The 27,265-nt window shown below is 29.3% G+C and overlaps 1 protein-coding gene across 1 annotated transcript; it reads left to right on the forward strand.

The window, feature by feature from the left end:
* The first annotated feature begins 11,602 nt into the window (after window positions 1-11,602).
* LOC129960240 (protein adenylyltransferase FICD-like) lies at window positions 11,603-23,892 on the forward strand. Its single transcript, XM_056073503.1, has 2 exons — window positions 11,603-12,338; window positions 16,902-23,892. The coding sequence occupies exons 1-2, from the start codon at window positions 11,879-11,881 to the stop codon at window positions 17,966-17,968; spliced, it is 1,527 nt and encodes a 508-aa protein (XP_055929478.1). The 5' UTR covers window positions 11,603-11,878; the 3' UTR covers window positions 17,969-23,892.
* The last annotated feature ends 3,373 nt before the right edge of the window (window positions 23,893-27,265 follow it).

The following is a 27,265-nucleotide window of genomic DNA, read 5'->3' on the forward strand; positions in this document are numbered from 1 at the left end:
TGTTTGAAATAAATTTATATAGTTTAATGAAGAAAAAATAATAGAAAAAATTGGAAATTAAATCACCTGGAATATTTTGAAATTTTGAAAAATTTTATAACTTTTAATTTTTAAAAAATAATATATTTAGTTTTAAAGAATTTTTTAAAGATGTTTGACATATCTATATTTTAATATGTATAAAAAATTTCATAACCCTAAGCGAATATTTCGTAAAAGTGCCTGATAGAATCCATAGGGCCCTTAAAAGACTAAGACATTCGTTTGAAAAGGGAAAAAAAGAATTTTCTTCGAATAAGAATGTATATAATTTTTTCCACTTTTCTGATAAGGGAACAATAATGCCCAACTCTTAATAAAGTTACTCCAGCACGTATGCCAAAATAAATTTAAGTTACATTGTCGATTCTGTATCTGATGCTACAGTAGTAGAACATTTATTATTCTCAAGAAGTAGCACCAGCCGAAAAATTAGACTCCGGCATTGCGAAAATACTTTGCAAGCTTCTTTCTGAACTTCTGAACTTTTCCTCCCCAACTTTTAGCTCCTATTCGAAAGCAGTTTTTGTCCTCTGCGAAACCATGTAAGAGGCATAGCAAATTGAAAATTCAAGAATTACGTCTTTCAGCGATAAATAACTTTCCTCTCGACAGCTACTCAAATAAAAGCTACTTTTCCAATTCCGCTTTGCAGAGTGCATCTAATGTTCCTGGAAAAAGAAAAGATCCCAGAACAAGCGAAGTGCCCTCATGAAAAATTCATATCATTTCGCTTCTTCTTTCCTTTCGTTTCAAGTGTTAGGTTCTAACTGAATCATCCGTCACACCAGCTCTTCAGCCAGTGTACATCCTTTCACCGTCCCATATTTCATTTCTTTTATTTGAATAAAAGCTTTTACAGTAATATTTTCAAAGGGAACTTTTCACTGTAGCGTCTTTCTTGTCTTAAGAAAAAGTCACAGAAAGAACAAGTTTAAGTGAAAAACACGCAATTGAATAGAGGATGGTTTTGTTGTTTTCTTTTGGGGATGTTTTTAATTTCTTTGTAACTTCGGCCGCTTTGGTGGAAGGGGAGGATGGGGTGTGTCTCCTTCCTCTCTGTGTTTCAAAAACCAGAAATTTTAATTTTCTTCCGCTGTGTGAGATGTGGTCGGCTTGTTAGTTTGTTAGAATTACATCCCGTTTTAAACCTACATGACGGCTATTCCATTATGAAAGGAATAAAATATTTCAATTTTTTTATACTCTCTTTGTTTGAATTAATTTGTATGTTTTTATTCCATGCTTCAGGAAGATGAGAATATTTGAAAGTTTTCATCCAGCTTTTAATTATAACAGCATTAATTTTTTTTTTCATTCATGAAGTATACGTACATTTAGTTTCTTCAAGTAGAGTGGTACATGCAGTATTTTTTGACATTAAGCCATAGAAAATTATTTCATTTAGCTTTAAATACAGACTTCCAAACAAAAATAATGTTCGAGACATTGAATAAATTATTTTATTCTTTTTAAATTAATAGACTCTTTCAGTTTACAACGGAAACAAATAATTAGAAAGTAAGAAAGAATTATATTAGCTTAATTAATGGCTACGGCATATTACATATTAATAGATGATCAAATGAAAAACTGGCTTTTAATTATCTAATATTTATATACCTCAAATCTTAATATAAATAAAAGTCATTATCTGTATATATAACTGTATGTATTTAACTGTATATAAACATAAGCATTATCTGTATTTAAGCACATATGTTCTATAACTCCTCCTAAATAATTGTGCCAATTGTTGTTATCATTTAAGAAACGAGAAACTCTCTACTTTTGAAAGCTCAAAATCAATCATTTAGAAATCATCCAAATTATTCCTTTTCCTTCACAATTCTTCATTGGAAATTATTACAGGAAAAGTATTTTTCAAACCATCTAAATATTCAAAATTTTAACATTGCAATGATATCAATTTCATTTCTGCACAGTATTTCTTTCAGCTGTTATTATTTTTAAAAAAATTACATGCGTTAAAATTAACTTTGAACTACTCTGCCACTATTTTTAAAATTATTTTCATTTGTTTGAGAGTAATTATCTAACAATGCCTAAAGATGCCATAAGTAATTTCTTAATCAGAGGGGGGGAGAGAATCTTAGGGAGAAAATGAAACAGTTAATCGAAAACAGGCGACTATGTGCAATGAGAAATTAAAATATTTTGCATCTTTTCCTCAGAAAGTTTAAAGGATGTTATTTCAACAACAACAAAACAAAAAAAAGGCACCATCTTAAAGTGAAGATTTTTACCTTTTCAGCTATGCCAATTTCATTCTTGAGCATTTTTTCCTTCATTTTTCATTAAATCTTTTTGAAATTTTGAGCAGATGATTTTGAAGTAAGGAAATTTTATAAGTAGTCCTTTATAAATGTATTTGGCCCAAGTGCAACATTAAGACTTAGACTTATGTTGGTCTACCAGTTCTTTTAGTTTACCAGTTCTACTAATTCTTTTAGATTACCAGTTCTACCTGTCTACCAGTTCTTTTAGTTTCTCTTTTATTTCAATGTATGTCTTGAAAAGAGTTTTGTGTTTTATAATATTTTATACAAAAGTAGTTTTTATGCTAAATGAATATGAAACATACAAAAAAATGCCTGTCAGTTAACATAACATACAAATAAAACATTTTATTTAAAACGCCTGTCAGTTATTAAGATACACCTCATAGACACTGATTAATATTAGACATTAGTGAATTCTTTTATTCTGCTAATAAATATTAACCATTTCCTTTTTATTTAATTTATAGCTTATTAACAAAACAAGATTATTAGTTATCTTATGAAAGGTTTAAGGTCCTTTTTATGACTCTTCAATTGTATTTTCTGTCTAACAACTGATCATGATATTATTTATAACTCTGATTTATTATCTGATTAATCATATAATTCTGATTTCTTCTTCTTCTGCTTCTTCTCTTGATTTATTATCTGATCAATCATATAACTCTGATTTTTTGTTCTTCTTCTCTTATGAATTTTACTCCATATCCTCTTTAGGTATCCCACTACATTCAGAGGACTTTTTTTTAAAATAATGTTATTTGAAACAATATTTTTCTATTATCAAGTGACATTTATGCGAAAACGTGATATGCCATATAAAAAAAATCTTAAAATTTCCTTTTTTTTTTTTTTTTTTTTTTATATTTGAGAAAACAGAATTTTTTTCCAGAATTTGACTTTTGTACAAATACTGACAATTAAAAACACATAACTGAAAAAGTATGTCCATCGGTATATATGATCATTGCTGTATTAGCTCGGAACTAAAACAAACGTTTAGGAATAACTGACGAATTTTGCAAAATACAAGAATTTTAGTGTAAAATCGTAGATTTTCGTGGAATTTTTAACTTTTTTAAAAAAATGCTTAACTTTACAATGATTCATCATTATCCTTATATTTAGCTTCACTCCCTGTACAGAATTACAAATTCATTGTATGCCATATTTCCGACTAATATTGTTAATAGTATTTTAGTAACCTTATTTGAAAAATGAAAATATTTCCCCACATTTTGAGAAAAATGGGTTTAAAATTTTTATTTTTAACTATTAATAGGATGAAAAAAAAGGATTTTTCTTCAAAACTTCCGAGATTGGTCGATTACTTCTTTGTCTTGAACGCAATTCATTTTTTTAAAACTTTTCAATTTTAGATTTTTTTTTTCAACGCGTATATCTGTGATCTGTATGCAGCTGGTAGCAAGAGATTTCAACATTTCTTCTTTATAACTTGCAAATGTACGTTAACCATCCTGGAAATACTGTTATTAGTTAATACTCGTCATAGGTAGGATTTAAATGCTTTCAATACATTCATTGTCAGAAATTACAACATTAGTGGAAAATCAAGATACTTTGGTGCTTCAGAATTATCCAAATTTGCAACAATGCCATTAAAAACAAAGAAATCCATTCTGAAAATGTTCCAAAATAATATTTAGTATATAGTAAAAGAATTTAATTGGAAGAGACAGTAATGTTTAAATAACATAAATGAAAAGAGATCATTTATAATATTGTTTACAATTCCATTTTCAACTGTTAAATTCTATTAATATATTTGAACTTAATTTCTGATTATCATAAACATAAAATAAAAATTGTTTCGAAAAGATAAAAGAAAAAGCTTTAAAATTAAGCTTTAAAATGGATGTTCAGTGTAGGAAGATATCTTAATGAATCATATTTCTTGGATGGATTTGAAGACGTCGTCGTGGTTAATATGACTTCAATGAATAATGGAGATAATCTTCTCATATTAGAAATTTTTCTAACATTAAAAGGGAATTATTCATTTTACTTTTGAAAAAAAAAATCTATTTTTTATTTTAATTGAATTTTTACATTTTTAAAGACAATCATTCATTTTATTTTTGAAAAAATAATTTCATTTCATATTGTAGCGAAACTTTAAAACTCTGCATTTAAAATAAAAAATTAATAATATAATTTTCGGGAAAAATATTTTTATATGAATACTTTAAAAATAGACGTAATTAATTAGCGATAAGTACTTTGTATAGCATAATGGGTTAGATAAGCATTTAATTAATAACAAAATACATAATATAATCAATAACAGATTAGGTAATAATTTAATTAGTCATAGATTCATATCTATTGCTCGAATTTTTATCACTGTTTGTCTTTCTGATTATAAATTGTTCTTTGATGAAAATTGTTGTCTTCTGAAATTTGTTCTATAATGTTTCTAAGGTAGCATTGTTTTTATAAACAACTGTTATGGTTAATTTCTTCATTCGTAACAGATTAGAAAACGCTTGACGGTAGTTTTTTTTCCAAGAGCAAATTAAATAAATGGGCAGCAGCCTGAAGAAAAAATATTGTGAAGAAAATATTTCAGAGTGTATTGATTAAAATTTTTAGTCAATTGAAATAGTAGGCTGGTTGATTTCTATTCAAATGATTTTTAAAGTTCAGCCCATTTTATTTTATTTCCAAACTATACAATCCACATTCCTTCACACACACGCTATATGCGTAAATTTTCCCATTCCTTTTGCTGAAATAACACTGTGTGTGTGTGTGTGTGAGAGAGAGAGAGAGAGAGAGAGAGAGAGAGAGTCACATGAAAATAAATTTGAGTAAAAAGTGAGCTGTTGGCATGCGCTCGAAAAAAAAGAGAAGAGGGTTCTTCGTCTCCGGTAAAGATGAGTGTTTAATAATCTTACGTTACGGCAGCAGTTAGCTTTGCTACGGGCAGACATCCTGTTAGGTTTCGCCCTTTGGTGCCATCTTATATATATATATATAGAATCAAAAGTAAAAGAATAGAACCAAAAGTAAAAAGACTTACTCAAGGGTCACCTTCAGGCTGGGATTTTTCTGTAAGGGGTCTGACTTTTTGTCCAACAATATTGACCCCTTGTGACCCGAAAATCCCCTGAAATTGAGGCCTAAGAGATATACCATGTTCAAAGATTTGAATGACTTGACAGTTTTAGGTAGGAACAACATTAAGACGCGGGAAACACGATGAGACACGTTATTTGGTAGATGTTTTACCTGCTATTAGTATGTTCTTTCCTTTTTTTGTTTTAATAATTAGTTGTGAGATAGTTTATAGTATGCTATTGTCATTTTCGCTTAAATTGGTGGTTGTGTTTTACGTAATTTTTGTTTTATTTTTATAAAAAATGGTGTATCTCTTAGGCCTCAATTCCAGGAGATTTTCGGGTCACGAGGGGTCAATATTGTTGGACAAAATGTCAGACCCCTTACAGAAAAATATGCCTTGTTTTGAATCCCAACCTGAAGGTGACCCTTAAGAAAGTCTTTAGGCCGGATTCTTTTTTTTACTTTTGGTTCTATGTTTTTACTTTTTATTCCATTTTTATTCCTTTTCATTGGTTATGTTTTTCTATGTTTTAGTAGTAGCAGCATTAGCGCTCTCTAAAATCAATTGTGCTTTTCTAGTTTGATTCAGAAATAATTTTAGTTTTTTAGATTGTTTCAGAAATAGTTTTTAATTGGAATTTTCATAATGCTCATATATATATATATATATATATATATATATATATATATATATATATATATATATATATATATATATATATATAGTTAAATCTCGTACAACGAATGATTCACATAATGAACAAACTAAAATATTTAAAAAATGACTCTCTTAAAGAAGGGTGTTTCGCAAAACGAGTAACTAGAAGACATGGTGATTTCACAAACAGGATCTTACCTTTCCTCTTAATCTGTTTTAAGCGTCTATATCTTAGTAATTTTTTTTTCAAATTGGATTAGGAACTATAAAATGCATAATTAATTGAATCACCAAAAAAAATACAAGAAACTTCATGGTTTTATATTGTATTATGAGAAAGAAGTATTTTTATAATATATTAGAACAAAAGTAAATAAATTAATAACCTGTAGTTGCAGCACTGCAATTCAACATACAAGAAAAAATTATATTCGAAGGAACAATCTAGTGAGTTTCCAGTGAGATATCAATCTATAGAGCCAGCAGCGAACGCTCAGCCGGCATCTTATTATCGTTTGTAAAAATTATAATCAGACGAATTATTGCGTAATTTTTTAGCACAAAGTTTAAGCATGTTTGCGCATTTGTCTCCACAGAAAATGATGCAAGATGAAGGCGGCAAAAGAAAAAAAATCTCCAAAGAAATCAAACGCCAAATCTTTGAGAAACGAGAACGGCATGTGAGCGTGACTGATTTAGCAGGCATATACAATCGGTCTATATCAACGATTTGCACTATTCTAAAAAAAAAACCGAAGATAAGGTTAAGAAGATTGATACTTTAAAGGCGTAACCAGAATTTTTGCGCAATGGCCATGTACGACGAGAATGAAAGCATGCTTGTCACACATATCAATGAGAAGCAAATGCTAGGTGACACTGTTAATGAAAAAATAATTTTTGTGAATGAGAAACAAATTTTTGCGAATCTTATTAAGAAGATATCAAGATCATCAACGGACAAAGAAAAATAATTTAAGGCAAGCCATGGGTGGTACGAATAGTTTAAGAAAAGAACCGGCATCGATAGCACTGTGAGGCATGGAGAAACAGCAAATTCAAATATTAAATCAACCAAGAATTTCAACTCCGTATTCAAGCAACTTGTTAATTTTGGTAGTTATCTGCTGCCGCAGTTTTTAAATATGACAGGTCTCTTTCTAAAAAGATGCCGAAAATAATTTATATTGCAGCAGAGGAAAAGACTTTGCCGGAACAAAAGTCAACAAAAAATTGTATTGTACTGTGGTTTTGTGAAAATGCAAGTGGAGATTTGAAAATTAAATCGCTGCTCGTTTACATTTCGGATGATCCAAGAGCCTTTAAGAAGTATAAAATCTAGAAAAATAGACTAAATGTCATTGAGAGATCCAACGAAAAAGTCTGGATGACATGTTACCTTTTACAGATCAATAAAATGTTTGATCACTCCGTAAAAAATATCTGCCTGAAATGAATTTGACACTCCGTGTCTTCCTTATTATGGACAACTCTCATATACATCCTCCAAGCCTAGACTATAACCTCCTTGGAGAATTGAAATTCATCAAGATTCAGTTCCTGCTACCCAGTACTACAACTTTACTGAAGCCTATGGATCATCAGGCCATCTCAAATTTTAAAAAGGTCTACACTAAAACGCTTTTTGATTGCTGCTTTGGGATAACTGAAGGACCCAGTCTCACTCTCAAAGGAATTTCGAAAGATCATTTTCACATCGTTGCATGCCTCAAGATGATCGACAAGTCATAGAAGGAGATCACCTTGAGAAACCTTACATCTGAAGTACCTGCGAAGCAAGTAATCAACGCAATTGAACCTTTGACCGAGATTATGACGTTAAAGGTGGATAAGAAAGACATCGATGAACTAGTGGGAAAACATAGAGAGAGGTTAACAGCAGTAAAGCTTTTGGAACTACATTCTGCATCACAGTATCAAGATATAGAGAAGATTTCAATAGAAGAAGAAATAGCAGTCTCAGCAGAGAAACTACCTTCCAGTGAAATAAGAGAGAGGCTGAAAACATTTGAAAGTGTTGCATTGTATGTGAGAAGCATCACCCTAGAAAAGCATTAGGTAAGCAAAATATTTTTAGGAATGGAATGCATCAATGGAAAAAATTTTGTTTCACTTAGCGAGAGTTTCGCATTATGAGTAAGATGTGGGAATGAAATATATTCGTTTAGAGGGGCCCACTCCTCACCATATCTCTTAATCTAATTTCAATCCTAATTTTTATCTTAATTTAGTTAATATTAACTTCATTCTAAAATGTTCTTTTCTTTCCTGATCCATTTCCACTTTTTATTTAATTAATTGTACACGCGCCGCATTGACACTACTCAGCATTCTCATACTACGAGTGAAAGGATAAAAATCCCTAATTCTTGCAACATTCTTTTAATGATACCTAAGATTTCCTGTCCTAAATCGACAGGTGTCAAAGAAATACCTATCAAAATCTCACAGTAAAACCACTGAAGGGGAAAATTTTGGTCTCTTCTGCTCTTGTGTCGCAATATAGACTGATTTATTTCTTACCACTTATTCTTTGCCTGTAAATTATGCCACCAGTGATTAAATAAATCGAAGTGTTTAGAATTTCTAAAGTTTCTTATATTCGGCCATGCAACTGCTGAAATATGTTTGCATATGTATGCGTTTACATTTTACTATTTGTGTGGGTAGATTATTTCGATTAATCTCCCTTCCAATTTTCTTTCTATTAATAAGTTACAAAACATTAAAAAAAATTGTTGTTATTGGCGAAATAGCATAATGTAATCTCAGATGGTAACATCGCACATTGTTCATAATTAAAAATAATTTCAATGAATCAGTCCATTTACAGAAGCTTGATATCATTTAACGACCGATGAATTAAATTCTTCTACATAACCAAGAAATTTTATGAATTATTCTATTTAAATGCACTGCACTGTTTTCAATCACTTTTCTCGCTGGTTACTATAGAGTATTTATCAATTTCTTTTTCATAGAATGTGACTTTGGAAATGATATCGTTCTTTTTGCTCATAAACAATAGAAGTTAACCAAGAATTTTGCAAAAAATTAAAATTCTTCACATCAACTTAAAAAAGATCACGGAAATCATCTTTTAGTGAAACTTTTGATTGTATCTTTTCATCTTTTCAAGCATACACTTTTCAGTTACTAGCAATAACTAGTGGTACAGTGCCCTGGGTGCAAGGGGGTAAAAATGCCCTTGGTATCACTCTTAGGAGCGGCATTAGTAGAAAACATTAGTATATCAGTATCATGTTTTAAAGTGAAATGCCATAAAGAAGCAAGAAAATAATGCCCTGCCCGGGCGTCATTTATATTTGTTACAGCACCGACGATGAATGGAGGCGAAAAAATCATATTTTACCCCAGGAGCTCCAATGTTTGAGAAGTCAACGAAGACATGTTACTGTGCAGCAAATTATCCATTAGTTGAATTAAATTAGCTACTATTTTCAAGACTAATACTAGCTCTGCATTATACACATACAAGTGGATCTTAGGCCCTAAACAAGTATGCGGTTGCTTCAGACATCACTAGTAAAGGGCACCAAACTTTTTTGTAAAAAAATTAAAAAGATGTACCAAATTCATTGATGGGCATTACATGGTCAACTCTCATAATTTTTGTGTTTCGCTAATGCAAAGGATGTCACACCGCCAAAAGCTGACCTCTGTACTGTTTCCTATTATCGCAAGATAGTCAAAAATATTGTTATGATACCTTCAAGGAGCACGGAATTTAAAACGTCGAACAACATCGTAAAGATGCCACACAGTGCCTTGAGCGATTAAGGTCGTGTGAATTTATTAAACTTTATTGACACCCGTTACCACCAGATAATTTGTTGTCAAGTAGGAGAAGTAAGTAACAGACAGAATATTTTTGACATCGAACAATATACTAAAATCAGGGCATTCACAAACAATTAAAAGGAATCAATGAGAAAAGTTTTATGCGCATAACATACCAAATTTTTTGGATTTTGTTGAGAATTCATTTTATTCCTTAAATAGTCCAAATATCAAGATTTCCTTAATGAACTAAAAAGTAAATTTTATTTAGGGATGGCGAATATTTTCAGAGCGGTTATTACGTAACCAATATCAAAAAGTCACAAATACAAGTGATCAATACTTTTCAAAGAGGGGTGTGATTCAAATCCTTCATTCGATTACAAGTTTTGGATCACGATAGAAACTAACAATCCATACGATATCACTGAAATTTGCCGGAGCGGTGACGATACGATCGTTCCAATGGAAGCTCTCGAAAGAAATCTGTGATTGGATTGAAAAGTGAACGGACCGGTTATTGGAATTATCGTATCGTATCTTTGAATTGCATATCACTGAAATTTATCGCAGCGGTGATTTCACCGGAAAGTGCGAGGCTTCACTGGAAAGTGCGAAGTCACCGATATTCGTATTTGATGATGCACTATTCCGTACAGATCATTTTTTATTGCTCGTGACATGATTGACTTTGATTACATGTACTCTGTTTACTGCTGGCGCCATCTATTGGTAGAATATAGGACTAAAGTAAACATTTTAAAGAAATGACATATATTTTTAACTCATCTTTTCCAGAAAATGGTTCACTCTAATAAATAAATTAAATGAATAGTTTTGAGAAAAAAAAATAAAATTTAAGAAGTAAGCTGAAACAGATAAATTAATTCATTCACACGTTAATTAAATTAGTAAATTAAGTATTAATTACAATTAATAAATTTTATATTTAATATTAAGTAATAATTTTTAATTAATAATATGATTGAAATAACAGATATTTGGAAGGCATATTTAAAAATAACAATAGCAATATTATTTGTTATTCAAAAAATCGTGGATTATGCATCTCTAATTTTATTAGTGCATTCAGCCAGCACCAGTCGGTACGCATGCACAGAAAGTGTAGAGATGCAAGTACTTGTCCGCTCTTTAAATTGTTTAATGTAAATGCTCCTAGAAGGGTTTAGATTAATTGAGCATGCAGGAAAGGGCATACAATAGCAAGTTTGCCTCGACGGGACACGTAATTTCTTCTCTACAGTTTCCACGCATGCGTAGTCTTACTGGATCGACTGATGCTTCATACCAAAATCAAACATCATCATACAAAGCAACTCAAATTATCGTACAAAGACTGGTCTCAGTCAGATTTAATGGATTTTAAACTTAAACTTTTAAATTACTTAACCATAAAAGAAAAAATTTAGGCAGTGATACAAAATAAAATAACAAATAACCTGTACATCTTCAGTGATGCGTCATTCAGTTATTATGACGTCACACCATATATTGCATCATACTTTTGAATTAAGGAATAAAAAATATTTTAAGAATTTTCATTATTATTCATGATTTTTTTTAGTTGCAATACTGTGCCACATGTTTCATGACTGTTATATCAAGCGATTATCATATGAAGAGACTGGATGGCACGATATGAAATGAAGTGAAACAAATCAAAAGAACGATCAGAAGTACACGTTTGTTTTCGTTTTATTTATCGCGCTGTTCGAAACAATACTCAACACGCAATGATCAAATATGCTGGAAAACTAACAGTAGAATGCTCAAGATTTTGTGTTTCTCAACGTTGTGCCATATCCTTTGTGAATCCAAAAACTGTTATTCCGTACCAGGCTGTTCTACTCACATCAGCAGCTAATTTAATTCCGTATTCATCAATTGTCATTGACAACAGATGATATAACTTTTTGTCTAGCAATGTGATTGTATACTCATTCTATTTAACATGTTTGAAGGATCATTGTGGAGTATTTTTGAATTTTTCGACATGACAGAATTTTATCAAGGATTTTTATTGTCTTTGTTGTGCTCATTTAAATCCGGTAAAACAAAATGTATCTTTAGTTTGTCTTTTATTGTAGTCTTCGCGCTTCTATTTATTATTATAAGTTTAACATATTTTACACCATCGATATATGGTAGATATGAAAAGTATAGTGTAGATTCCTACAGCTGTAACAAATATGCTGAAAATTCGAATAATGGCAAAGAATGTTCTAACTCTGAAGATTGCCTGGGGAATTATGAACTTAAACCGTATATTCAAAAGTATGATCGAATTAATACTATTACTGCACCAAATTTCCTCCCGGATACTGCAGATATTCTAACATCCGATGATTTAATCAGAATTGATGAAGTTGCCAAAGTTTTTCCGAGTAAGAGATATAAAAATGAAGGAACTGGTAAGTATGTGATGTCGTTTTATTTAACCGATAAAACTGTCTTTATTTCATTGAAAAAGAAAAAGAATTGTTTCATTTTTATATTCAGTTAGTTAAAAAAATTGATGTCTAGCAATATAATGTTAATTACCATATGGTTCCTAATTTAGGGTGTTTTTAATGAATTATTCTAATAAACTTCCACACTGTCTTACTTGCTTTTCTGAAAGACCAAATTTCTCATTTAGTATTTTGATAGAGAAAAGTTAATCCAGATTTGTTATGTAGCTGTCAAACTTTTGTATGAGCAAAGTGAAAACAAATGTTTAATTTTCAATTTTTTTAACTTTTTTTCTCTGATTCTAGCTCTGTTTCCCTCTCCCCCTTTTTTTTTTTTTTTTTTTTTTTTTTTTTTCATTAAAGTTGTATTTGTATTTTCTGTTCATATTTATAGTAAATAAAGATTTTATGTAATCATATTTTCAAGTGAATAATCTTTTTGCAAAATTTTTATTATTATTATTATTTTCATAATATCTTTAGTATCTCATTCAAGGAACCACTTAAAAACATTGAATTGATATCATATTATTAAATCGTTCTATCAAACATGTTGAACCTCTTATTTAAGCTTCATAAATGTAATGATAAAGGTCTTATTTTCCCAAAAGGATTTTATAATTATATTTAATATATTAATTTGTTTATAATGTTGGGCTCTTTCAATACACTTTTTTAAATAATTGAACACCAAATAATTATTGCAGTATTTCTTATTAAATCAATTTTCATATCTATTTCTTTCACATAGATATTTATCAAAGATCTTATAGCTGCAAAATGTACTTCTTATTAATTTATATATCACATTTTTTAGTCAAATTATTACAGTAGATAGAAATTAAATTGACTGATGTGCAGTAGTCATACTTGGTTTGGTGAGAGCGGGGTAGTTTTATTCAAGCTTGTTTTTTTTTTTTTTTTTTTGTTACTTTTGATTGTTATACAGTGCGATTTAGATTTTTCACTAAATCCTAGTAAATTGAATTTATGTCCATGACAACATTCTTTTGCTTGGTCTTGATAAGATATGAAGAAATTCTTCAATGCAGCTACAAAAGATGATATGGTTATTTCTTTGATATTGCCTCTGTTATCTTCAGACAAAGCATCCTTAGTTAAAGCTTCAATCATGAACAGAATAGATGTAATTAATACAAGTTTGCTTTTGTATTATCATAAGAATAATGCATATATTAAGTACTAATTTTTTTTGGTGAAGAGCTATTTTGTGGGATTAATAGTCATTAAAATTTTCAATTAAATAATAACTTGGTCTTGATAGTTCCTTCATGAAAATATTATTTACCTAATATTTAATGGATATATAATTCATGGCATTAAAAAGCTATACTTTCTGTTCATTTTACTATGTATTGCCCTAATTTTCTTTCATCTGAGCTAAAAGTTGTAAAAAATGAATGCACTCTGCTATTTCTAGCCGTTTCATAATTTAACTTCATTTCTAACGTAAAATTTGGCATTTTCCTTCACGTTATTAGAATATTTTAAATATAAATTTAAATCTTTTACATATGCTACTCAGAATTTAGTAAATCTATTGCTTGCTTTCGTGAAATCTGCTTTGTTAATAAGTTGGAAGTTTAATTTCTCTATTTTACATGTGTCATTATTTTTGTATTAATATGATGATAATTCAAATTGTTAAACCAGAATAAAAAAAATTTGCATCTTTAATCATGATTTTTATTAATAACTTTGGTATTCTTGCAGAATTTTTTTTTTTGTATTATCGTACATGATATGTTTAATATTCCTTCGGAATTCTTTTGATTCTTGTTGGAAAGTATGCATTACGTATTTAATAAAAATTATTAAATATTGAAAAAAATATTTATAGGGAAGTTGGGAAAAATGGAATAGATGTCACAAAAAATTTTTTTACTTCATTAAACTTACCAAGAGTGCAGTTTATAAAAATTCAATACTCAATTCTTTAATTTGTTTTTAAAAAATACCATAACAGCAAAATTCAAACAAATAGCTTTTATTTGCACAGTTAAAAATTGTAACATTTTGGTTCTACATCTCCCTTATATGAGAGAGGAATGGAACAGGGTCTGAGAAAATTAAAATTAATAAATAATGTATTTTGATATCCTTTTCAATTAGCGATTTATGGTTTTGGGCATTCCAAACAAGAGCTGATTTTGAAATATTTATTGTTGCTGCCACAATTTTAAAATTTTTATCTTCTTTTCCAACCATTTCCAGTGATTGCAATATGTTATTATTTCATACACTTATCTCTTTCTTGATGTTTTTTTCTTCCATATTTGTGGCGCTTTTATGTAGAAAAAAAAATAAAAAACTATTAATCCTTTTTAAATTAAGAGTGACTAAAATTTTAATAAATAACTTTTATAACTTAGCTTCATTTTTTTATTTCTTAATATTTATTATATTGCTTTATTATATTTACAGTAAAATTTCCCTTAACTAAAATTAAGAGGTAAGCACAATTTTAAGTAGAAATATTTTTTATGCAAAATGTTCAGAATAATCTACATTATGAATTGATACTATATATAATAGAATTATTAACAAAGAATAACAAAACATATTTAGACACGCTGGTGCTCTTATGTAAATTTTTGATACAGAGTGGAATTTTATTTAATGCTTGTTTTGATTAATTTAAGCCCAGCTTTTTTATTGTTTGCTTTATGCATTTTAATAAATTTAAAATCCTCAACTTGCTATTACATTGTAACACACCAACAACTAATTTTATTAAACAACATTTAGAAAAATTAAAAACTTTTATCATTAGCGTATTTAGCTATTTAGAAAATATATTGAAATGTAATCGAGCATGTCCCATTCCTCCCTCTACAGAATTTTCTTTTAAAATACATATTGCATAAAGCATGCTACATCTAAACTTAATTTGGCTGATAGTTTATAAACTTTATATTTTGGAGTTTATTATACATTTAAAATATTTTTATTTTACGAATAAGATAGGAAAAAAAAATCATTGAAAAGGTAAGAATTTGTATTTACTTTTGAGGCATGAAAATCATATTTTCTGTTTTAAACACAAATGATATTATAGCTGGTGTAAAAATTAGGATCAAGAAAGGGTCAATAGTTGCTCTTTCAAATGAAGAAATTAGAAATTGATTCGAATCTATCAATTAGATATAAATACACCTGTTTCATTTCTCCCAACTCTTCCCTACAGTTTAAACATTAATACCATTGGTAGGATAATTTTTTTTAATTTTAAAATGACATAAAAATCATTTTTGTATTGTAATATTCTTTCAAATCCTAACATAAAAAGAAAAAAAATGTTTAATTTTTTTTTTAAAAAATAGCTCCTAGGTTATATTCCCACCTCCCAAAATATATATGTGCCGAGTTTGGTGGTGGTTGGTCAAATGCCAACACTTGCAAACACACACACATATTCATCTTTCACATTTCATAGCAAGACCCAATTTCTATGTTTTCTGAAAATTTTATCTTTTGTGGATGTCTTCTGCATTGATCCATTGTTTCTCATTTCATATGTTTTACTATGTAAAATGTTTGTCAGTGTTGGCTTTTTTTATTTACTTCATATGATTATAAGGATTTAAGATTATCTGATGTACTTGTTAAAATTTTTGAGATTTTATTGTGACAAGTGATAGTTTTTCTTTGCCATGAATGTTTGCATGTAACTATTTTATCATCTACTACAGTCTTTCACTGTTTTTCACATTACTGCACAGTTCACCCTTATATTCCAGAATTATTACAGGTGTGAAAAATTATAGAACAATAGATATATCGGCCAGTTCATATCATTCTTAGGATTGGATTTGGACATGTATTACAAACTCCAACATTGTTTAAAAACATTTTCATCTACAGACTCAACTGAAACTGCTTTTGATTTCTGTATCGATATGATGTGAAATTTTATAGATAAAAAATAGATTTTCTGATAAATTCTTAGCTTCATATCCAAATGCATACTTGGTTTTGTACATATTTAATTTTCCCTGTGTTACATTTGGTATAGATTTTACATGTTTTCTCATTTATTATTATTATTTTAATTCTATGGAGACAGTAAAATGAAACTATAGAATGGCAAAATAATAAGTGGATATATATAGATTGGTTGGGTTTTTTAAAAAATACATTTTTAATCTAATCTTAATCAAGTTACTGTTTTGTCTCTTTACATAAAGAATTTGAGATATTTCCTGTTTGATTTTGCCTCTGTACAAGTTTTTATTTCTTATCATTAGTTCACATTACATGCTACTGTGGATCATATTTTATTTCTTTTTTAATGAGCTTGTTATATGTAATGTTTAAATCATGACCTTGATATAAGCATTGTAATTTTTCAATTCAAATGACATCTTTAGATCTAGTGCTCTGCTAAATGCATTCATTTCGAAGTTTTGCATAACTTGTATAAAACTTAAAGAGTTTAAATTTTGTTATCTAAAAGATTTTTAACTTCTAGACAACTTAGTCTTTCTTTATTTTTGCTTTCAGAACAGGAGGCTCTAACAGCTGTTCAGATGGCCTTAAAAATGAAGAATGCTCAGAAGTTCGATAAAGCTCGTAAGTTATTTCAGCATGCTTTGGCTTTACAACCTCTCCATCCAGATATTTTAAATCACTATGGTGAATTCCTGGAAGAAAAAGAAAATGACATCATCAGAGCCGATCATTTATATGTTAAAGCTCTTACCGTTAGTCCTGACCATTCTCGTGCTCTTGTGAATCGCAAAAGAACTTTGCGAGTTGTAGATGAGCTGGATGAACAAGAGCTTGAAAGAATTGATAGAAAGAGAATTGAATTAATAGAATTAAACCATAATAATCCATCTCTGAAAAGAGTTAAGAAAGAAATTTATTTCCAGCATATATATCACACTGTTGCCATAGAAGGAAATACTATGACACTTGCTGAAACAAGAATGGTTGTTGAAACACGAATGAGTGTTCCTGGCAAGAGTGTCATGGAGCACAATGAAATTTTGGGTTTAGAGTCAGCATTGCGCTATATAAATAAAACCCTTGTTAACAAAGATATAATTACAGTTTATGATATCTTAGCTATTCATAAGCGGGTTTTAGGTCATGTGGATCCTATAGAAGCTGGATCTTTTAGACAAAACCAAGTTTTTGTTGGGGAGCATATACCACCGTTAGCTTCTGATGTTGCCTATCTCATGGAAGAATTTGTAGAATGGCTTCAATCAGATAATATGTTGCGATTGCATCCAGTCAAACAAGCAGCTTTAGCTCATTATAAGCTTGTATATATTCATCCATTTGTAGATGGAAATGGCCGAACTGCACGACTGCTTATGAATTTGATACTTATGAGAAATGGATATCCTCCTGTCATCATTAGGAAACAGGATCGATCAATGTATTATAATGCTATTCAACTTGCTAATGAAGGAGATGTCAGGCCTTTTATTCGTTTCATTGCACACTGTACCGAATGTACTCTAAATGTATATTTACATGCCCAAGAATATGGTGCTAAATGTCTTATGGCTCTTGAGCAACCAAAGAAACAAGATTATAATGATATCATTCCACTGTAATGTACATCGTATCCATATTTTTCATCTTTAATTTAAAGCAAATACAACTATCTAAGTATTAGTTAAGTCATTGTGAGCTATTTTGTTTTGTTTCACTTTTTTTCCTCTTTTTTGTTTATTTACTCTCCTAAATATTCATATTTTGAAAATACTCAGTTTTATTTTCTTTATGTATTTCGTTTTATTGCTGGCCTTTGATATCATGGGGGAGGGGACATTATGAACCAATTTAGTAGTTTTAAAATCCCTGCTGTGAAAGTCTTGGATATTTCCATAACTTAATTTGTAATTCTGTTACAAAAGGCTTTAAATCACTGTAACTAATAATTTGCAGTATGTTTCAAGGTTTTTAACTTTTGACTGGGAATCTGAAAAAGAGAAGTTTTTATGAAAATTATGAAGGAAAGAATTAAACTCTTAAGGCATTGACATCTTGTAAGTTGAAATTCTGCTTCCGCTTGAAGTAAAGTAGCATTTGTTTTGATCTTGGAACAAATTTTTACTATTTTCATAAATTTTTAAGCATAGTTAATGTAATTGTTTGGTACGAAAGTCCTAATCCAATAAAAAGTTCATGACTGAACAAAAACACTTATTTTCTTCAAGCTTTTAAAAACAGCCAAATCCTCAAAAATTATTCATAAATAAATCAGTACTTTGTATTTGATGGCATTGTACAAACAAGGTAATAATTTTATGAAACGGAATTGTAGTAGCCTTAAGTATCATCACTTTCACTTTTTATTAAAGTTTATATTATAATTTTAATCTTCTTACTTTGTTGCAATATATATGCAATTAAAAACATTCTGATATATAGCTTTACAAAGAATGAATAGTTCTCACTCCCAGAATGAGCCTTCAACATTTTTTAAAATATATATATATAATTAAAATTTTAGTTTTAAGTATGTTTTATGTTTAATCTAGATTTTAAATGTACTTTTAACTAAGAGATAACTGTAATTTAATTCTTTAACTAATTCAATTCTTTAACTCTAATTTAATTCTTTAACTAATTCAAGAATTAAATTACAATCAGGCATATTGTATATATTAAAAGTATACAGGAGGTTTATTTATTTTTCTTTACCTTCAAGCTGGCAGAGGTAAAAATCTGTTGTCTGTTAAATGTTTTTTAAATTGAGAAGTGAATAAGAATGTATTTTTATTGTATGTTCAAATTGTAAGTGGAAACCTGTTTGCAGCGCACATCTACTCTTGTGAATTACAAGAGTGTAACTTGGAGATTATACTGAAAATTAATGCAGTGCAATTATGCATATCTGTGATAATCTTATGACTATTTTTTTTATTTATTACTGTTGTGTATTACTTAATAACTTTGCAAATACTCGTATAATTAATGCCTTATTGCACTTTTATTTGTTGTATAAATTTTTTATTAACTTATGAAAATGCTACACGCAGTCTTGTCATTTGTCTTATTATGTTACTAAAATAATAGTTTGTTACTGCTTCAGCAGTTCGATTTTCATTGTTATGAATTTAATGTATCTTTATTTTGCCTTTATATCTTGTAATCTGTGTCATGTTCGTCCTTTAACTATATACAAAATTAATCACTAAATTATTCTGCATTTGAACTATCTTGTTTAAATTTCGAATTACGTTGTGTTTTATCTCTTTCTTTCTTTTTTTTTTCTTTTTTTTTTTTGCCTTTACATATATTATGTTCAGTCTTAATTTGATATTAATATTATTTTTTCTTGTTAACAAAGCATTTATAAGAAAATTCAACCACATCAGTTTCTGTTTTAAATCAGAATCATCTTTGAAAAAATTCTGAGTTAATGAAATTGTTGAACAGCCCTTTTTATGAAAAATTTGATCATAGTGAATTGTTTATGTACCTCAACTGGAAATATGGCAGGTTTTGTTTTTTTTATTTGGTTTTCGATAAAAATTTGTTGAAAAATTCAAATCAATCCCTCTAGTTTATTTTTATATTCCAAACATACCTTGACAGTAGACCTACAGATATAAATGTTGCATTTTGTCATACTTTAAAATGCTGCATCAAATTTTCTGTAGTCAGCTACTTTTATGTCTTAATGAGATGAGTTTTTCTGAAGAGATGGGAAAATTGAATGATTCATCTAGATCTTTCATTTGGTAAAAAATAATTTCTCTAATACTTCTTGCTTGTGCTCTTTATTTCCTATTCTATCATAAACCGTCTTTTTATTTAATTCAGAAAATTTTTAATTACTTTGTAATTTTTGCTATCACACAAGAGAATTTAATATATGTTAATCTAAGGACTTTTTTATGGTTATTATTATACTACTTTTTTTTTTTTTTTTTACTTCTTTCACTGATATGATTCTCAAATTTTTGAGCATATCTACCTAAAGAACTAGAATTTTCAAAAAATAATGGAGATCCTTTCATAAAATATCTTAGTGTTATGTCTTTATCTTTAGTCACTGAAAATTTTTGGATAAATAAAATGAATCTCGATTTTGAATAATTAAAAAAGAAACTGCCAAAAGAATTTAGATTATTACCAGATATCTACAAACAAGAGATAATTATATTTGCAAAATATATTTTTCTGTATAACGTTATTTCCTCCTTACAAAAATTAGAATAACATTTTTAAGTCTTTATTTAGTCATGTAAAAAGTTCTCATGATCTTAATAATGTATATATGAATATGGATTTCAGATAATTGTATGTATCCTGTAAAAGAATTCCTTATATATATCTTTTTGATATTTATAAGGAAATCTCATAATGTGAGATTGAAACAGTATGGCTTGGAAAATTAAATGAACGAGTAAACTGTATGTCTTAATTATTAATTTTAATTTATGCAAAATATTTATACCGGTAAAAAAAAATACTCTGCATTGTTATATATTGTGCAAAAAATGCTATCCAACTATGCATTGAGTGTGGACTTCTGTGCATACATTTTATTAACCTTGAAGTGGATTATTCCCACATGTTGCATAATACTTGAAAATCTTTGTCTGCATCAAGAGCAACAACTCATTTACATCTATCTTCTTTCTATTGTAAAGTAAATGTTGTGTATGTGCCTTGTGAAAATAAATGTCTTACTTAATATAATTACTTCTATAATTCTATTATACAGGTACTTCTTTCACTTTACGACCGAGTTTCGTTCTATCGACTTTGTCCATAAGCATGAAGCTTATAAAAATTATTCAATAAACTTAAAATTTATTCATAAAAATAACATGCATATGTATATACGTATTATTATTTATTTGATTACTTGGAGTTGTGGTTAGTCCGGATATGGGAGATGATTGACAATGGAATGGAAGAGTGGTTGTCCTGGATGTAAGAATTGAAAAGGAACTTCAGCTGTGGTATGCTTTGTATTATTTTTTTATATATAAATATCAGTATTTTGAAAGTTTACTCACACCTTGTTCAACTTTAATAAGACATTCAGTATTTTGATCCATTACCTTGAGTTCCAGTATAGCCGCATTAATTTTGGAGAACACTTCAGGTAACCCATGTACGGTGAACTTCTTTTTAATTCTTCCCTTGTCTTCCTCTTTCAAATGCTACAGTGCTTCTAGCTGTATTAAATCTTCATTTTTTTAATTCGCCATAGGCATAATTCACTAATTCAGCTATATGTTCCATTTCAATATTTAAATTAAATGCATTGACAAAGCCGCGATTGCTTGAATTATTTAATTTTGTTCATTACTGTCAGGAGATTTGATATTGTTCCCAAAAAAATTTTATGCATTTTTTTTCTATATGTCTTGCATACACTTGCCACTTCTTCTCAAGCCTATGTAATGTTTCTAATAATCTAAAGTATTGTACGATACCCAAAAATCATGGAGGGTTGCTATATCATTTTCTTTCACTGTTACAGCTTGGGAAAAGGTCTTGCGTAAATAACTCTTTGAACGTAGCTATAGCACCTTAGCCCATTGACATAGAACTACAATTGAATTTTTAGAAAGATGCACTACCTTTACATCTGGATGTAAATAATCAAAATACCTGGTGATCTGGAGCATTATCAAGTAGGAAAATAATTATAAAAGAAACTTCCTTTTTTAAACACTAATGTTTGACTGAGGATATGAAACAGTTCAAAACCGAATCTTCAAATACAGGTTACACCATCCATGCCTTTTTATTTGCACAGTAGTAAACATGCAGAATGTTTGTAATAACTTCCTTTAATTCTGTGGATTTTCGGAGAATAGATCAGTAAGGCTTTAATTTGAATCCAGCTACATTTCCATAACAATGGCATGATATGGTTACTGGTTCTGGGGTACAATATGCCTCCCCCCCCGTCAATTTAAAAAGTTACGTAAATGCACTAATGTTTTGTCTATATGACGTCCATTAAGATTTGCACCTGGTATATGTATATCTATTTTTGCTGTCGGTTTCTTCACCTCTGTGCCTTAGCTTCTTTTTTGCATATAGGGCCTTTTGGGGATTCATACCACCAAAGTGTGTTTTCATCCACATTGAATATCTGTTCCGGGTAGTAGCTGTGTTTTTTAATTCCATCCAATTAGACTAAAAATTTTCCTGTTGCTTCTACATTCGTTTTTGCCATCTGATTACTAATTCTCCAATTTGTACATGTTGAATTCCGCTTAAACCTTTGAAACCATTCATGGCTTGCTGTAAATGATTGTGTCGATTTTTCGCCTTCAATCTCAAATTTACTGTAGGCCTTAGTTTGTATTATTGAAAGGCTTAGTGGCATATTATTTTGCATCTGATTGTCAAACTGGATCGCCAAGAATTTCTTCATTTCATGAATAAGACATTTTCGCTGCCTAGTTGTTATGGCTTTAAATTCTGCCGTTGATTTCACCTCCCCTTTCACTCGTTATCCTTTAAGATGTTGAAATTGCCGAATGTGCCAACTTCAAGTCGCATGCTTTATCTTAAACCGTTTTACCATCTTTATATTCTTGTATGATTTTTATTTTCATTTCAAGATCGATAGCTTTTCTTCTTTTCTTAACAGTTTCTCCTGGTGATCCATTACTTTTTCTTTTCATTGACATCTTTACTATTTTGAGGTTACTAATATGTAAAAAAGAAATAATTAATAATGAGATTACATAGTTGCTGATTAAAAGAATGCGCAGGAAGTCTATATCACGCTCAATACTCATATCACCTTTCTCATTTGACCGATACTCAAGGTGAGGAAAGGGACTCATTCCCCTCTCAACCGCAGGTCGAAATTCGATTGGTTGCAAGTACGAAAGTCGTTCAGCAGGTAGGTCGTAAAGTGAGAAGTATCTGTATTCCCTTAATAAATAATGGAACGAAAGCTGAAATTTTTCAGTTGTAGAGTGTTGTATACCATATTTGAACATCAGCTTGTATTAAACTAACAGAATTTCATCCTTTCAGATGGAAATCATTATTATTGCTTTCTAGAATATGTGAATTTTGAGTTCCTTATCTATCTCTATGCCGTGTTGTAAAAAATTAACTTGTTTTCTTACTCAGATGTATTAAATAATTTTACCTTTCAGTATATACTTATTTTTATTATAGTCATGAATTTTTAAAATTCAGAATAATTTCTTGTTTAGCATTTCTGTCAAATGAATACTAGTGAAGAAAAGAATTGTTTTGATTACTCATGTGTTGCATTTACTCATAGTATTTTCATTTCTTAGAAATCAAACCTGAATATGATTTATCTTCTGTAAAATATATTTATAAATCCACAAATCAAGGATATTTATTGTTATTGAGAACATTAATATTTTGCGTGCTTTGTAAAAGAAAGGGGAAAAAAAATGGAAACTTTTATTTCAAACATGCTGCAGTAACATAAAAGTTTCGAGAACTGATAAATATCCCTGTGAAAAAAACACTGTTTTCATGTCATTAGAAAAATGAATAAAAAGTTAGAATATGATATGATGCTTTGTATTTCTTTCACCACTTTTGAGATGTGTTGTACTGTTTCTTTCCTTGTGTTTTTAGCCAGATAAAGGATATAATTTCACAATGTTTTCTGCATATGTATGCAAATTGATACAAGACACAAAGAGACTTAGAAATTGTTAGTGACTAATTTTTTTAGATGCATATTGGAAGACAAAGATTATAAAAAGCTCTCGTCAAACTATCTGGATTGAAATTATATAATCTCAGTATGCATTGTGGACAGTCCTAATTCTGAAATTAAAATGGTTAGTCCTTCCACTCACACATACACACACAAAAAAGCAAGTTTTCATTGAACTCTACTGTTGAAACGAATTAATGGGTCACTCACATTTTTTGAGAAATATACGTTTATTCCAATTGTTTATTTTGAGAAAAATTAGAATGTATACTTCTGTGTTGTCTTACAATTGTGGTTCTAGGAAATTTGGGGTGTAAAATTTTAATCACATTAATAGATACAAGGTTATTCATAAAAATAGATAAGTATAAGTTCTTCTGAAGATTTCATTAGTTTTAATATTGAAAGCAAACGTTTAAACAAATCGTTTTTCTTGGAATTTCATGTTGTATCAGCAGAACTTGTGGTTTCCTGGAATGTCTTATCATCGGCTTGACCTGGAATTTATGAAATGGTTCTATAAATTCTAAGGCACTCTGTATCATTTCTTCACAGATACAGTATCTAGATCTGGGATTGTCAGAGAAAATTTTGGCCGAACTAAAACATTTTGTACATACTCTTTTGGATTCAGATCAGAATAATATGCTGACGATTCCCGGCTCCAAAAGACAGTCTGCAACAAAATCAACTCGTGAAAGTGTTGTTAACCATTAGCTTATCGCATTTAGCTCCTACATATGGTAAATAAAATGTTCAAAAACCTCTTCTCTGAACCTAGGGATCCCAATAGCAAAAAGATATTTATTGTGAAAGATTCACTAATTCAAAATATTTTCTTGATTCATTTCAGTCTAATCTGATGAAATGTCTAATTCATGTGAAATGCTAATTAGAGACTTCCAGATGTTCACTTCCCCTGGCATGAAGACTACTTGGTTTCCAAATAAGAAAAACATTTTACAATTATTTTCAGTAATTGTCAAGCACTGCAGTAGTCATTAATGACAGTGGATCAATTCAGAAATCTTTCTTCAGAAAGTCATTGAATTAGCGTTGGGATGGAGGAAACAATTTCGATTTCCCATATAAGATGTCCTATTAAATTTCCTCGGAATTTTACATTATGTGAACGTAGAAAAGTTCATTGCTTACTAAAAGTATAAACGGGTTTGAAAAATGAAGCTGTTCGAACAAAATATCTCGAAACAAAAAATCTAAAATAAAAGAATGTCAATCTGTTCTTTAAGAATTTGCGTTTTGTTTTATCCTTTCAAAACAAATATTCTGTAATTAGTAAATAGACACAAACAAATTGGTAAATTTTAGAAAAATTTTATAACCCATAATATAATTTTTACTTTTGAAAGTAAATCGATATTTATTTTGGGAATAAAAATATCCAGAATATCTCATGAGGAAAGAAATGAAATCATGTAAATTTGTAATAAGAAATTGGAAATGAAATCTTAAATATTTGATGTAAGTTTAGCTCTACATCCATGATTTTGTTAATTTAAACGTAGTCTTCTAATCTCGCTGTTTCTGTTTTATTTCAAAGTAATTTTGAATTAATTAGAAATTAATTTTTTGATATTCATGAATTTTTTTCAGCATAAAGCAACAAGGTTTTATTGTCATTTCTTATCTTTAAAAATATTGTTATAATCCATTATTAAACTTTTCCCGTTTACTTTATATAAATAAGATTGAAGATTTATTTTAAATATCACATTTTTTTTTTTTTATTATTATTATTTTTCATTCATACTTTATTATTTACCTGTAACTAAATTATCTTTTTGAGCTTTAAGACCCATTAAAATGTTATTTATAAAATAAGTAATCATTCATCCATATCCAAAGTAATTTTGAATTTAAAAAAAGAATCCAATTACATCCACAAACTTTTTCTCTAAAACTTTTGCAAATATTTATTTACTCAAATTTAAAATATAATTTGAAAATTACCGTATTCTAAGTATATTTATGAATTAACTATTTTAAATATTGAAAAGCAGTTATTATCAATAAGATATATTTACAAGGATTATTAATACAGTGCCCGAAAAAATTATAAGGACACGCGAAAAATCGCCAAATCTAGAAGCCTTGTTTACAGAATCGTATGCAAATTCTTGCAGCAAAAATAGAAGTAAAACTAAAATATTTTATGCGTAAAGTAATTAAAATTTTCAATTTTAAATCTGCTAAAATTTAAATTTTGATTTTTAAACCTAAATGAAAACGGAAAAAAGTATAAGGACATTGCTTTTTCTCCAGTAATTATTTAAAAATTTGCATATTTGAAAGCATAAAATGACAATTCCGAGTTAAAAGATTCATTTGCGAAAAGAATTTCCCACTCGGCGACTTTCAGTGTGAATTTTTAAACGATGCCCAAAGGAACTCAACTTTCTGACTCTGAAAAAGGAAAAATTGTTGCTTTTCGAGAATGTGGATTAAGTGGATGGGAAATTTCAAAAAGAATCAAGAGATATAAAACGGTGGTTTATAATTTTATAAAAAATCCTGGGATGTATGGTATGAAAAAGCGAACTGGGAGACCAGAAATTCTCACTCGTCGACAAAAAAAAGAATGATTGTAAGGAGAGCTTGCGAGAAAAGAGAAACTGCAAATGAAGTTAGACAAAATTTGAGTTTACCATGCTCAACAAGGACTGTTCAAAATGTTTTGAGTAAACATCCTCAAGTTTCTTATGGGAAATTAGTGTCACGCCCCCCTCTTACAAATCATCATAAGAAAAGAAGAGTTTACTTTGCCAAAAAATACTTTTCTCTTGGTCAAAAGTGGGCTGATGTAATTTTTTCGGACGAAAAAAAGTACAATCTTGATGGACCTGATGGTTTTCGTTATTTTTGGTATGATCTGCGAAAGACCAAGGAAGTGTTTTCCAGGCGTCAATATGGTGGTGGCTCGGTTATGGTATGGGGCGCTTTTGCGGCAAATGGAACCACTCCAATTGTATTTATTAACCGTAAAATGAATTCGGATAGGTATGTTCATATGTTAGGGGAAAGTTTGTTACCTGAAGTGCCACTAATTACTTCAGGTGACTATATTTTTCAGCAGGATAATGCTTCGATACACGTTTCTACGGGTGCAAAACTCTGGTTTGAAGCTAATTCTGTAAGTTTACTTGATTGGCCGGCGAGAAGTCCCGATCTTAATCCAATCGAAAACTTATGGGGA

The sequence above is a fragment of the Argiope bruennichi genome, chromosome X2 (assembly GCF_947563725.1).
Source record: "Argiope bruennichi chromosome X2, qqArgBrue1.1, whole genome shotgun sequence".
In the NCBI taxonomy this organism is placed as follows: Eukaryota; Metazoa; Arthropoda; class Arachnida; order Araneae; family Araneidae; genus Argiope; species Argiope bruennichi.